A 14,342-nucleotide genomic window follows, 5' to 3' on the forward strand; every position below is an offset into this window, starting at 1 on the left:
AACTTTGTGACGGCTCGTAAGGTCCACCGAGCCACTGCAATGGACGACAGAATGGACCTTAATGACTCGGGGTTATGTCTCCCAGTGCAGCAGTTGAGCAGAGTTAAATGGACATGTCGATATTGGTTGTCCACCTCCGAATCCCACGCTTAACTGCTCCATTTCTTTCAGCGCCGAGTACGTTTCAATTACATTTGACTTTTTATTTATGCGTTTGTAGGTATCGTGAAATGTTAAATATTCTTTAGGGTTTTATACGGAGTCCGGAGGGTGTGTGGGCCGGTAGGAGGAGGAATGGAAAGAGTGGCAAGCTGGAGGTTGGTGAGCGTGTGCAGGGATTCGAACGGGGGCAGACAGGGCTCTGATGGTTCTACTTGAGGCGCAGTATTACGGACCAAATAGGTCGATCTCACTTTTTTTTTTGAGGGGGGGGGGGGGGGGGAGGAGGAGGGAGATCTGTACAATTTCCTTATCTTTCTTGTTTTTTTTTCGTTTCCAAGTGGATTTTGGAGTCTTAGAATAAAGAAAGCGGGATACTTCAAGACGGTGACTTCGTCCATCGCTCGTCGGGACTTCTGGATGATATGAAGATAAAAAAAAACAGGACTTAAAAAAGTATTGAATAAAGCGAGCGCACGCGAACACACGTGCGCGCGGTCACACACAGACACACACAGACACACACTCACACACACACACACACACACACACACACACACACACACACACACACACACACACACACACACACACACACACACACACACACACACACACACATGTGTGTATCAACAATTATCCAAGTTGTCCAAATATCGGTAAGTTAGGTTAGTTATTTAGATTCGTACCTTTCTGGTTAGGTTAGGTTAGCACTTTTGAAATTCGTACTTTAGCCATTTAAGAGAAAGGACTGCATCAGCACCCAGGCTACACCCGGCATGCAAAGGCATCCTCACCACAGTATTTCGGCCTCCCGCAGACATCCTCCAGATTTCTGTTGATAAAATGGCTTACGTGGGCTTATGTGTGAGTAGCTGAGCAGTTGTGGGCTAGCACACCAGGACAAAATTATATGGTATCTAATCCTATCTACGAGTGGGATCTCAGGAGAAATTAATGGAAGACAGGTCTTGGGGGAAGAAAATAGTTCGATAAGGAGGGAAGAAAAACTAAATATATAGAATAGAGGATTGACAATAGGAAGAAGCTGCTTAGATAAGAATCGGCTTTATAATTTGGAAATTAGTACATAGAAGGAATTGTTTTGTTTTTAGGGGAAAGAAAATACACATTGAAAGTTTCTTTGATATGGAAACGTTGCTCAAAAGATTAGATGTAAATTTGTTTGGGAATGAGATGCTAGACAGGTATTTGTGGAGGTATGCAGATGTACACAGATGTTTTCTTGTGAGATACGAAACTTGACATATGTTTTGCAGAGGAAAACGAAGCAATGCAAAAGATATTATTATGATAAGGACAAACAATCTTTAACTATTTAGTGGAGACACTAATTCTGACTCTGCATCAGATAATACTGCTAATAGGGTATTTAATCCTATATATATTTATATATATATATATATATATATATATATATATATATATATATATATATATATATATATATATATATATATATATATATATATATTCTTCCACTGTTACCTTTTTGTAACAGTGGAATAAATATTCTTCTGGTCTTCCAAACGTGGCCAAACTAATTTATGGGAGAGCAGAAAAGGCAGAAAAAGTCTTTACTTTTCCTTGCAGCGTTCAGCGAGAATTTGGAAAAAGCATATGTGGAAAAATCTCTTTATATATCATATGAAAATGCTGTGAATCTATAGAGGCAAATGGTGGAAGGGAAAGAAACAGAGAGATAAAGAGGACAAATGAAATAAAACAAAGCCTGTCGAAATACTTTGGCGAGAAAATATCACTTATACATAGCATCTGTATAATCATGTATATCACCTATACATAGCATCTTTATTTACGAGAGACACCTGCAGTTATGACATTACTGTCATTCAAATAGTAAATAACATTATTTATGAAGTTCCTCTCTCTCTCTCTCTCTCTCTCTCTCTCTCTCTCTCTCTCTCTCTCTCTCTCTCTCTCTCTCTCTCTCTCTCTCTCTCTCTCTCTCTCTCTGTGACCGCTGCTTGTACGAGCATGGCTTGAGGATTGGCTGAAATTAGACAAACATAAAAACTTTGCACAAATGCTAGTTGATATAACCATTGGTGCTGGTTGTATTGAATGGTGGTAGTGGCAGTTTGGGTGGTGGAGGTTGTTGATCGCAGTAATGGCGGTGGTGGCTAGCGGCTGTGGTGGCAGTGTTGATATTGGGTGATGGTGGTAGTGGGGGTAGTGGTGGTGGTTGACGGCGGTAGTGGTGGTGGTGGTGGTAGTGGCAGCGTTTACACGGAGGCTCCACAAGGCACGAGTAATCGATAGTCGGGAGGCGCTCGGAGGGGGGCCTGCCTGTTTACTTTCGCCGTGTCCTGCCGACTGCTTGACTTGTGTAACAGCGTGTGGGAGTTTGGTACCCGGAGGAGGGGGAGGCAAGGTGAGGGGGAGGGGGAGGCAAGGTGAGGGGGAGGCAAGGTGAGGGGGAGGCAAGGTGAGGGGGAGGCAAGGTGAGGGGGAGGCAAGGTGAGGGGGAGGGGGAGGCAAGGTGAGGGGGAGGCAAGGTGAGGGGGAGGGGGAGGCAAGGTGAGGGGGAGGCAAGGTGAGGGGGAGGCAAGGTGAGGGGGAGGGGGAGGCAAGGTGAGGGGGAGGCAAGGTGAGGGGGAGGGGGAGGCAAGGTGAGGGGGAGGGGGAGGGATTCATCGGGTTGAAGGGGAGGGATGAGAGGTGAATCATGTGCAGAGAGGGGAGGGAGCAGAAGTGAATCATGGGTTGAATGGGAAGGAGGAGAAGTGAATCATGAGGATTAATGCGAGGGAGGAAGGAGTGACAAGGAAATGAAAGAGAGGGAGAATATAGAAGAAAAGTATGAGATCAATGGATTGATCAGTTGTCTGCCACCACAACAAGGTCATTGACACTCGACTGTTACACCTGAGAGGACAGGCCTCTGTGGCACAAGAGGACCAATAACCGTGAAGAATGAAACACTCTTAGTGTGCCCTCAACTCTATAATCAGAAGAGGAACTTAAGAGGCCACACTTAGCTACAGTTCTAGAGTCATCGCATCATGTAATCCCCTTACCTGGGTATGTGATGTTGCAGGTGGCGAGAGGGAGGGGAAAGAGGGGTGGGGAGTTGGGATTGGGATTTCGAGACCAGTGTAGTATTCGGTGGGAAATGGGGCAAGGAGTGGGAAATGGGGGGATTTTTTTGTTGATAATGTACAGGAAGTGTTTTATTGAGCCTATGAAGAAGAGAAGGGAGCAGGCATACCCATCACCTCCATCGAGTCATCTCACACGAAAAAAAGCCTTTTCCTCACCAGCCACCATTTTGGCCCTGTCTCCCACCTCCAATTACGAAAAAAAAGGGGCGCAAGACCTTCCATGCAAAGCGAGAGTCACTTTATTCCCGTGGATGATATTAAGGGAGACTAGGCCCTAGTGCGACCCGTCGCAGGGTCCAGAGTTCCGTCCCCGGCCACAATGGTTCCAGGCAGCAAGTGTGGTCTTCGTGAGGCGATGTGGATTATTGGTCTGAATTATTTAAAAGGGGGAAGGGGGGGGGGTGTGGGGGGGAGGGCGGCGCAAGCGCAATATGGAGCTGGTAGACCCTGGCGGCCGCCACCGGTGCTGCCTCTACTGCTGCCTCATCAACAGCAACAACCATTACAACCAATGTTATAGTTGTTATTGTTACTACTACTACTACTACTACTACTACTACTATTCCTACTGTCGTTTGTTCTACCATTACCACAGTAACACCAGCACCAGCACACTATGTTTGTGATGGTGATTGTGTATGATTCTATGTTGTATTGAGAGTGAATGGAGGATTCTATGTTGTATTGAGAGTGAATGGAGGATTCTATGTTGTATTGAGAGTGAATGGAGGATTCTATGTTGTATTGAGAGTGAATGGAGGATTCTATGTTGTATTGAGAGTGAATGGAGGATTCGATGTTGTATTGAGAGTGAATGGAGGATTCTATGTTGTATTGAGAGTGAATGGAGGATTCTATGTTGTATTGAGAGTGAATGGAGGATTCTATGTTGTATTGAGAGTGAATGGAGGACCAAAGAGCCAAAGCTGGACCAAAGAGCCAAAGCTCAACCCCCGCAAGCACAATTAGGTGAGTACTATCTTAGTTTATACAGCACTGGAGCTTTATCAGTACCGCCGTCAACCAACCTGTCCTGCCACAAAGAACGTCGCTTTTCGCCCGTATGCGTTACATGAGGCCAAACATTGTCGCACAAGAAAATAGAAGTGGCTCGCGAGAGTGACGTATACTAGTCCGTTTTCTGTTCAGGGGTCTCTGGTTGGTTAGGATAAGGGCACTTTATATTGACCGTTTTCTTGACCTCTGGGAAACTTTAGGACGTACAGAAATCACAATTGCGTGATGCATTAAATGCATCAAAGTTTCAACTCCTTTTGACCATGTCGTAGCTCAGTCGATTAAGGCAGCGTCTGGGATGCTCTCGGACGCAGGTTCGAATCCTCGTGACGGCCCTTGTGGATTTGTTCATTTAGGAGGACGGACTGTGCCATAACCCCTACCATCATCACCTTTCCCTTCAACAACACCATCCTTCTCCATTTGCTGCTATGATTCTTTTTACTCTTCCTCTCATCCCTCTTTCGCTTACCTCTCTCCTTACTCTCCTTACTCTCTCTCTTACTCCCTTTCTCTGTCTTCTACCTTCTCCAGATCCCTCCCTTTCCACCCCCATCCCTGTCCTCCCCCCAATCGTTCCCGTCACCTGCTTCACGGCCTCCAATCCGGACCTTCAGGTGAGGTCCGACGCAACTCTGTGGATACTTCTGTCAAATCAATAAAGGTGGAACTGTGCAACAATAAGAAGCAGGTCTACTGGCAGTGTTATTGGATGGCTAACAAGGGGATGGGGGAAGGTGTATACACTACATGTGTGTATGTGTATTACCTGCATTGTCCTCGTCCGCATGAGTGTATTAATGGGGGTGTGTGACAAGGGGATTCGGCGAAAGAGGGATGTATGGAGGATTCTATGTTGTATTGAGGGTGTATGGAGGATTCTATGTTGTATTGAGGGTGTATGGAGGATTCTATGTTGTATTGAGGGTGTATGGAGGATTCTATATTGTATTGAGGGTGTATGGAGGATTCTATGATGTATTGAGGGTGTATGGAGGATTCTATATTGTATTGAGGGTGTATGGAGGATTCTATATTGTATTGAGGGTGTATGGAGGATTCTATGATGTATTGAGGGTGTATGGAGGATTCTATGATGTATTGAGGGTGTATGGAGGATTCTATGTTGTATTGAGGGTGTATGGAGGATTCTATGATGTATTGAGGGTATATGGAGGATTCTATGATGTATTGAGGGTGTTTGCCAGTTGTTGAAAGATGAACACCAGCATATATTCTTGTATTTTGTTATTTTGTTTAAATAAACTCAACATATATACAAAGGGCATAAGAAGCAGAGAAGAAATGATCACAACATGCAAGATACAGAAGGAAATAAACAAAGTGAAGAAACGATAGCCTCTTTAAACTGAGAGAAAAAATATAGGTGGTCACTGGATACTCAACTTGGAGTCTAAAAAATGCAGCGCAATAATCGTATATTATACAGGCGGTTAACAAATGAGATACGCTGAATGTCGAAGTTGTGGAAGCCACCTCCATCTACTATTTTAAGGTAAAACAAGACTAGTAACTTTCCCGTATTCATTGTTAACTAAATTTTCATTTCTTTATTGTGCACCCCATACCCATCCCGTGAGCGGTGGTGTAAAGGGTTACAGAGGCACATAATCGGTTCAGGAACTGAACCCTCTAGTTCGTTTAGCTAAGCAAATAACAATCTTTTGACGCTAGTTACACAATTATTAATGTTATATATACATATACATACATGTACATATATATATACATATAAAGATATATACATACACATACATATTCAATCACCCACACAAATACACACATCAATAATCTTTATATCACAAGTGATTCAACAAGAGGCTCACAACAGTCACTATACAAGGCACTTTACATCAATAGTGAGTCACACAGTTACTAGTCTTGCTGCACACCCACCCAACTGAGCGGCAGCTTTACAGTCATGTGCAGGCTGCACCTACAGTAAGCAAATTTTGGATACTTCGCTAAGATTTCGGGCAGCACATCATTATGAATGAAGTGCTTACACATTTCTTGGACACCATTGATGGTGTTATCTCTGAATTCCGCGATTTTTTCACATTCAAGTATATAATGACACAAAGAATGCGAATAGTTCTGCTGACAGAGTTTACGTATAGTCAATTCTACATCAGCAGATGTTACAAACTCCCAGAGGTACTTGTAGCCGAGCCTAAACCTACCAATGGTAACATCTAGAAGTCTGTTAACCTTATTGGATGTCCCATAGACGTGCGGTTTACCCCTGCATAATAGAATGATGATAGATGGAGGAACTGGTGTGCATTTCAATATGCCTCAAGTCTCCAAAATTTAGTTGATGTTCCCGGAATATTGCTGCCTTCAGGCTGCTCAAAGGCAGTCCAAGTTGGTAATCAATTCCTTCTTTACGAGCAAAAGTCTTAGCCAACTCATCAGTTCTATCATGCATTCGGAGACCAATATGGGAAGGAATCTACAGACATAAAGATTGTTAAGTAAACACACACACACACACACACACACACACACACACACACACACACACACACACACTCACACAGGTGTGGAAACTTAGTACCCAGATGAGCCACAGAGACGTTAGAAAGAACATTTTCAGTGTCAGAGTAGTTAATAGATGGAATGCATTAGGCAATGATGTGGTGGAGGCTGACTCCATACACAGTTTCAAATTTAGATATGATAGAACCCAGTAGGCTCAGGAATCTATACACCAGTTGATTGACAGTTGAGAGGCAGGACCAAAGAGCCAAAGCTCAACCCCCGCAAGCACAACTATGTGAATACACACACACACCTAACAAACGTTTCTACCCTGCTATTAGAAGCTAAATAATAATAATTTATTATTATGTTTATTTCCTAGCGCCTAGGAGGTCTTTGCCACCACTGGAGGAATACGGTCCTTGAGTCTAAGCTACGAGACGAAAGCTTCTCTTAACAGACTTCGTAAACAGTGCCATTGTCTCCACAAAAAGACTAACCAAACAAGAGACTGCGAGTCGGCAGTGGGCGAGCAACAGTGCCAGGAGAGGTCAATGGTCGTAGTCTCTGGTGACCTAGTTTGGCCCTCATCCTCCACGCCACTTCACTCCCTCCCTTCCCTCTCTAATTCATCCTTCCCTCTTTCCCTTACTTCCTTCCTAACTAATTTCTCACTTATATCTCCCTCCCTCCTGCCTTAACCTCTCATTCATCAACCTTCTTTTGCCTTTCTCCCTCTGTCCCCTCCCTTATTCCCACTCTTCCTTCCTACATCTTTTCTTCCATCTTCTCATCCTCCCTCTAAACTATTTTTATTTTCGCTTTTACTTCAATCCTTCTCTTCTCTGTCATTTCTTCTTTTTTCAACATTTCCATACTTCTCCTCCCATCCATTCCTCTCTCTCGTGCACCTGGTGTATGGGAACACACTAGAGGCCAGCCCACGTCTTGTTCTTGTTCTAGTTCCTTATCCCCGTGTTCATGCCACCAAATGTAGCAAGAACAAGGAGGATAAAAGGTTCTTAACTGGCACAAGGCTGAGAAGAATTAAGTTATGTTCGGGCTAACACATCAACAAAAAGCTAAATTTTAGAAAAAGCTTATTTTTTTAACATCATTCAAACATATAATTTTCTTTATGGTATCGGAGGAATTAACGATGCAGCATTTTTTTTTTATAGAAAATGGCAATAAACAAAACAAATATTAAAAGAAAATTTATCCCAACAAATCCATGGAACCGAATTTGATTTCTTTTAGAGCCAAGAGAATGTTCATTTTTAACCTAGAATTTTGACCTGGTGGTTAAATATGACCGCAATACTGACGTTGCTGATCAGGTTTCTAACTATTTTCTTACTCTCGGGATTAAGAGGAACAATCAAGTTATCGAAATTCATTTTAAAGAAAGGCTAATGATTATTGAATGGATTATTTTCTACAACGTTTCGTTCCACTCTGGAACATCTTCAGGTAAGGAGTGAATATACAATGTGCAAATTTATCTTATATACGTATGTGAAAGTTGTTTAAGGGGATAAGGTGAAGTAATCATAGGTGAAGAAATAGGGGAATAATGGGGATGGATGTCCATGAAACACTGGATAAGGCAGTGGACGAGGAGAAGGTGGTAGAGATGTCGTTACCTGGGGCTGTATTGTCTCTCTCTCTCTCTCTCTCTCTCTCTCTCTCTCTCTCTCTCTCTCTCTCTCTCTCTCTCTCTCTCCCCCTCTCCCTCTCCCTCTCTCTCTCCTCTCTCTCTCTCTCTCTCTCTCTCTCTCTCTCTCTCTCTCTCTCTCTCTCTCTCTCTCTCTCTCTCTCTCTCTCTCCCTCCCTCCCTCCCTCTCTCTCTCTCTCTCTCTCTCTCTCTCTCTCTCTCTCTCTCTCTCTCTCTCTCTCTCTCTCTCTCTCTCTCTCTCTCTCTCTCTCTCTCTCTCTCTCCCTCCCTCCCTCTCTCTCTCTCTCTCTCTCTCTCTCTCTCTCTCTCTCTCTCTCTCTCTCTCTCTCTCTCTCTCTCTCTCTCTCTCTCTCCCTCCCTCCCTCCCTCTCTCTCTCTCTCTCTCTCTCTCTCTCTCTCTCTCTCTCTCTCTCTCTCTCTCTCTCTCTCTCTCTCTCTCTCTCTCTCTCTCTCTCACTCTCTCTCCCCAGTTGACGAATTGACGAATTCCTGCGGTCGCCCAGGCAAGCGGAACAAGTTTCCATACGTCGGCTCATGTCAAAGTTGAACCAGGAGTCACACAATATACACACCACGTGTTGATGGATGAGGATAAGAGTCTGGTCACTCATCTTGCAGTAGCGACCACAGGTGTTGTACGAGAATACCATAAACCATCACACTGTACCACAAAGCGCCACACACTACATATACCATTATAAGCTACCCCTACACTACCATACAACACCATAAGCTACCCCTACACTACCATACAGCACCATAAGCTACCCCTACACTACCATACAGCACCATAAGCTACCCCTACACTACCATACAGCACGATAAGGTACCCATACACTTCCATACAGCACCATAAGGTACCCATACACTACCATACAGCACCATTAGCTACCCATACACTACCATACAACACTATAAGCTACACCTACACTACCATTCAGCACCATAAGCTACCCATACACTACCATACAGCACCATAAGAAACCCGTACACTGCCATACACTACCATACACTACCATACAGCACCATAAGCTACCCATACACTACCATACAGCACCATAAGCTACCCATACACTACCATACAGCACCATAAGCTACCCATACACTACCATACAGCACCATAAGCTACCCATACACTACCATACAGCACCATAAGCTACCCATACACTACCATACAGCACCATAAGCTACCCATACACTACCATACAGCACCATAAGCTACCCATACACTACCATACAGCACCATAAGCTACCCATACACTACCATACAGCACCATAGGCTACCTATACACTACCATACAGTACCATAAGGTACCCATACACTACCATACAGCACCATAAGCTACCCATACACTACCATACAACACCATAAGCTACCCATACACTACCATACAACACCATAAGGTACCCAAGGGTTCCAAGGGGTATATAAGGGTTCGATTCCCGCACGAGGCAGAAACAAATGGGCAAAAGTTTCTTTCTCCCTGAATACCCCTGTTACCTAGCAGTAAATAGGTACCTGGGTGTTAGTCAGCTGTCACGGGCTGCTTCCTGGGGGTGGAGGCCTGGTCGAGGACCGGGCCGCGGGGACACTAAAGCCCCGAAATCATCTCAAGATAACCTCAAGATAACCCATACACTACCATACGGCACCATAAGATACCCATGCACTACCATACAGTATACGTACCATACGTTGTTTAGGCTTGATGAGGGGACGGTTCTGGCCGTTCATCTTGTAGTAGAGACCGCAGGCGTTGCACAAGTAGTGACCGTTGCCGTCGCGTCGCCACAGCGGCGTCGACGTGGCTCCGCAGTTGACGCACTCGCGGCCCTCTGCCGGAACACACCGCATGCGGCAGAGTCAGTGAAACGTCATCTAAAATGTGTAAATGTGATTGATAATCTATAGCAATTCACTAGATGGGTTGAGAGGACCCCTTATTCTCAGAGAAGAGAATATAAGGCATCCATGGGGAGCCTTGTGAAAGCTCACGTGTCGTCTGTATATACAACCTGCTCTCGCACAAGACAGCACATATATGACTTATTGATTATAGTCACTAATTCGCTTATAAATAAGTACATATGTGACATATTCCAATGTTCCCAATGTAATTTAAAAGTGATTTTGAACTTTTGAAGTCTTGAACAAAAATATTATTTACCATATTAACAGCATTTGTAGTACAAATGTTGCTAATTTGTACAACAAATGTACCTTGTAATTTGTACTATAACTTGCCAAAAGCTTAAGATAACCATGTAAGCACTTGGGAAATTATTGTGTTCCTGTTTTGTTGATCATAATACGTGCTGGAGTTAATGATATCATGTGATGATAGGTGCAGCCAAGTGATGGATGCATTCACGAGTTGAATGCAGTCACATGATGGATGCAGTAACGAGAGGGAGGCACTCAAGCAGTTCATGCATCATATGATAGATTCAATCACGTTATGGGTGTGAGTTCCTGAATGGCTGAAGCCAGAAGTGACTTAAATGAGGTAGGAGACATAAATGATTACCACAGAATGGAAGGTACAATCACACGGGTTAATTTACATCATAATGGCATCAGTCAACATTATTGACATAATGAGCAACTATTAGCAGCAACTAGAGGACCCGAGTTCGTGGCTTCCCGCTTGTTGGAGCTAATTGCACGAGGAACGATGAATTGGTCGAGGCGAGGAGGAGGAGGAGGAGTAAGGAATGATGAGTTGAGTCAGGCAAGGAGCCATGAGTTGAGCTAGGCATGGGGAAGCAAGGAGCGGTGATTTGAGCAAGACATAGGCAGCGATAAGTTGAGGAAGGCTGAGTGGGAGCACATAATAGTGAGTTGAGCGAGGCAAGTGGAAGCAGGACGCAACCAGTTGAGGAAGACATGGGAAAGCAAGCAGAGTTGAGTTGACCAAGACAATGGAGGAACAAGGAACGGTGAGTTAAGCAAGGCAAGTCAAGGAACCCGTTGCAGGAACATTGAACTATACATGAGAAGGATATGAATAACAAACAGGATAAAAAACAGGATATATTGAAGGAAGGAAGATGGAAATGAGAGAGGGGAAAAAGGAAGGTTATGGGAGGTAAATTGGGTTGGAGAAGGAAGGTTAAGGGCAAAGGGATTATAGAGGTAAATCAGGTATGTAATCAAATAGGTACAACAAGGCTCGTGGATAGGGGGGTGAAGAGCTAGACCTCACGACCCCAGTCACTGATAGGTAGGCACTCATAGGTTGACACTGATTGATTAGCACTGACGGTAAAGAGTAAATAACAATTCTCTTCGTGTCCTGACATGGCACAGTGATTTAACTGTTTCAATTAACTATACAGTTATAGTTCGCGTTTTTAGCTGTGTGGAGTCTGCCACCCACATGGTGGAGTGTGCCACCTACATGGTGGAGTCTGCCACCTACATGGTGGAGTGTGCCACCTACATGGTGGAGTCTGGCACCTACATGGTGGAGTGTGCCACCTACATGGTGGAGTCTGCCACCTGCATGGTGGAGTCTGCCACCTACATGGTGGAGTCTGCCACCTGCATGGTGGAGTCTGCCACCTGCATGGTGGAGTCTGCCACCTGCATGGTGGAGTCTGCCACCTACATGGTGGAGTCTGCCACCTACATGGTGGAGTCTGCCACCTACATGGTGGAGTCTGCCACCTACATGGTGGAGTCTGCCACCTGCATGGTGGAGTCTGCCACCTACATGGTGGAGTCTGCCACCTACATGGTGGAGTCTGCCACCTACATGGTGGAGTCTGCCATCTGCATGGTGGCGTCTGCCACCTACATGGTGGAGTCTGCCACCTGCATGGTGGAGTCTGCCACCTACATGGTGATTTCTTTATCACCCTTGTGATAAAGAAAGTTTCCTAGCAATTACGGTGGAAGTGACGTAAGCTTTGACCAATATAAGCAGCATCATAAGCATCTATAATAATCATTTACTAACGTCGCTGAAAACACCTTTTAAAGTAAATGATTTTGTGAACAAATAATTGAATTGAAATAATGATATTTCGCATTTTCGAAAATTACGTTATTTTTTCAAGAAGGTAAAATAAATAAAAAAGACATTTATTATATAAACAGTATTTTTAACATGTGTTAATACCAAAACACAGTTAAGATAACACGTGACCCCCGAATATATTTTTGGTCAGTACCACTAAGCGCTGATATGAACGATAATCACATCTTTTACGGCTGCTTAACCTGTATTTATTTAGTATTCAATGACATTAACATCAATCAGATGGGAGCATTCAGAATTCTTCGTTTACTCATTACTTCGTTCAACATTACCGAGTGTGATCGTCGGTGGTTAGTTCGGTGATTGGTTGAAGGGTTACCAACCTCTGGAGGGTTATGTAGTTCGCGGCACTAGCTTGCTAAACATTGTTCAGGACTAAATTAAACTCTCGGTTCGTATACTCCGAGACACAGGGTACACCAGTCAGTGGATACTGTGTTTCCCTCGTTGTGTTGGCATTTTCATTTAATTTCTTTATTATGCACCCTATACCCATCCCGTGGGTGGTGATGTATAGGGTTACAGAGGCACATAATCGGTTCAGGCAGTGACGCAGTTTTTCCATTGGACAACCTGTCCTCAGGCCAGGCTCGTTAAGGCTGCAGCCGTCCCCCCCCCCCCCCAAGAAGCAGTCATCAATTTTTACGTATTTTGTATTAATAATAGGTTTGCTGTCATATATAAATTAATATTACTATATATTAAAGTTCTTGGTATAGTCAGACGTAGGTTTGGTTAGGTGTTTAGGTTCTGTTGGCGATTATTTGTGTTTGTAGTACGTGGGTGAAGCGTTTATAAGAGATATAACTCGAGCTGAGGTCGTCAGCGAATCACGGTTCGAGACATGTTCGAACGTCATCAATTGTGTCGTGTTTACAGCATTTTTCATTCACGCGCAGCGGGTTTGGCGGCTGCATGTAATCACTTTTGGCCTTTGTTGATGAGAACAGCCAACTGAGCTAACTTGTTAAAAATGAAACACACTTTACACACTTGAATAACTAGTGATTACGTTCTAACTTTTCTTGAACAATGCTTCACTTTCATCATGTGTCAGCCCGTCCTCCAAACAAAGATCCAAAAGTGATTCCATGCACCCGCCAAACCCCCTGTTTATGAATGAAAAACGGTTTACACACGACTCACAACTGCTGACATTCGAACATATCCGGAACAAGTGCTTCACTGACGAATTTTGTTTGAATCACAACGCTATAAATGCTTCACCCACGTACTACAAATACAAATAATCGCCAACAGAACCTAAACACCTAACCTAACCTATCCTATGCCTATATATACACAATATGCTAATATATTATAATATTCATTTATACTTGAGAAAATTCCCGTTTTGAGTGAACAGCATGTTAAAATTTATGAATGCGTCTGTGGGGTTGACCGCTGAATGTAATGGACTTGAGTCGAGGACGGGTGGCATGTGTTTGAATCGCACCTCTCAAAAGGTTTCACTCACATATTGATAACGGCGACTCTTGTTGATCCCTTGACGAGGAGTGCACGATTGGGCACCTGTTGAGTGTGGGGTCCGCCGGATTTACGTGACGCGATTTTACCCATTGGGCCTCAATACTGCCGTCTAGCATTCCTATTCAACGGTCCGGATTGAGAAAATGACTGGAGTCACAGGTAAGTTGATGAATTGTTAACGTTTTCTGGTTGGTTCTTCGGGCGGGGAGGCGTACTGAGTCGGGCGCTGACTTGGCTCAGAGGTGGTGGGAGCAAGTTGGTCTTGGTGAGCTCTTGGTGTGCCCTCAGGGTGTGCTGGGCGGC

General features: G+C 44.1%; 1 protein-coding gene across 1 annotated transcript in view; it reads right to left on the reverse strand.

Moving 5' to 3' along the window:
* The window catches only part of LOC123744972 (trans-acting T-cell-specific transcription factor GATA-3), a 204,823-nt gene that overhangs the window by 126,058 nt on the left and 64,423 nt on the right, over window positions 1-14,342 (reverse strand). The window contains exon 4 of the mRNA XM_069306237.1: window positions 10,196-10,341. Within this exon, the coding sequence (XP_069162338.1) occupies window positions 10,196-10,341 (146 nt within the window). The remainder of the gene's footprint in view (window positions 1-10,195; window positions 10,342-14,342) is intronic.

This window comes from Procambarus clarkii, chromosome 57 (genome assembly GCF_040958095.1).
Source record: "Procambarus clarkii isolate CNS0578487 chromosome 57, FALCON_Pclarkii_2.0, whole genome shotgun sequence".
Classification (NCBI taxonomy): Eukaryota; Metazoa; Arthropoda; class Malacostraca; order Decapoda; family Cambaridae; genus Procambarus; species Procambarus clarkii.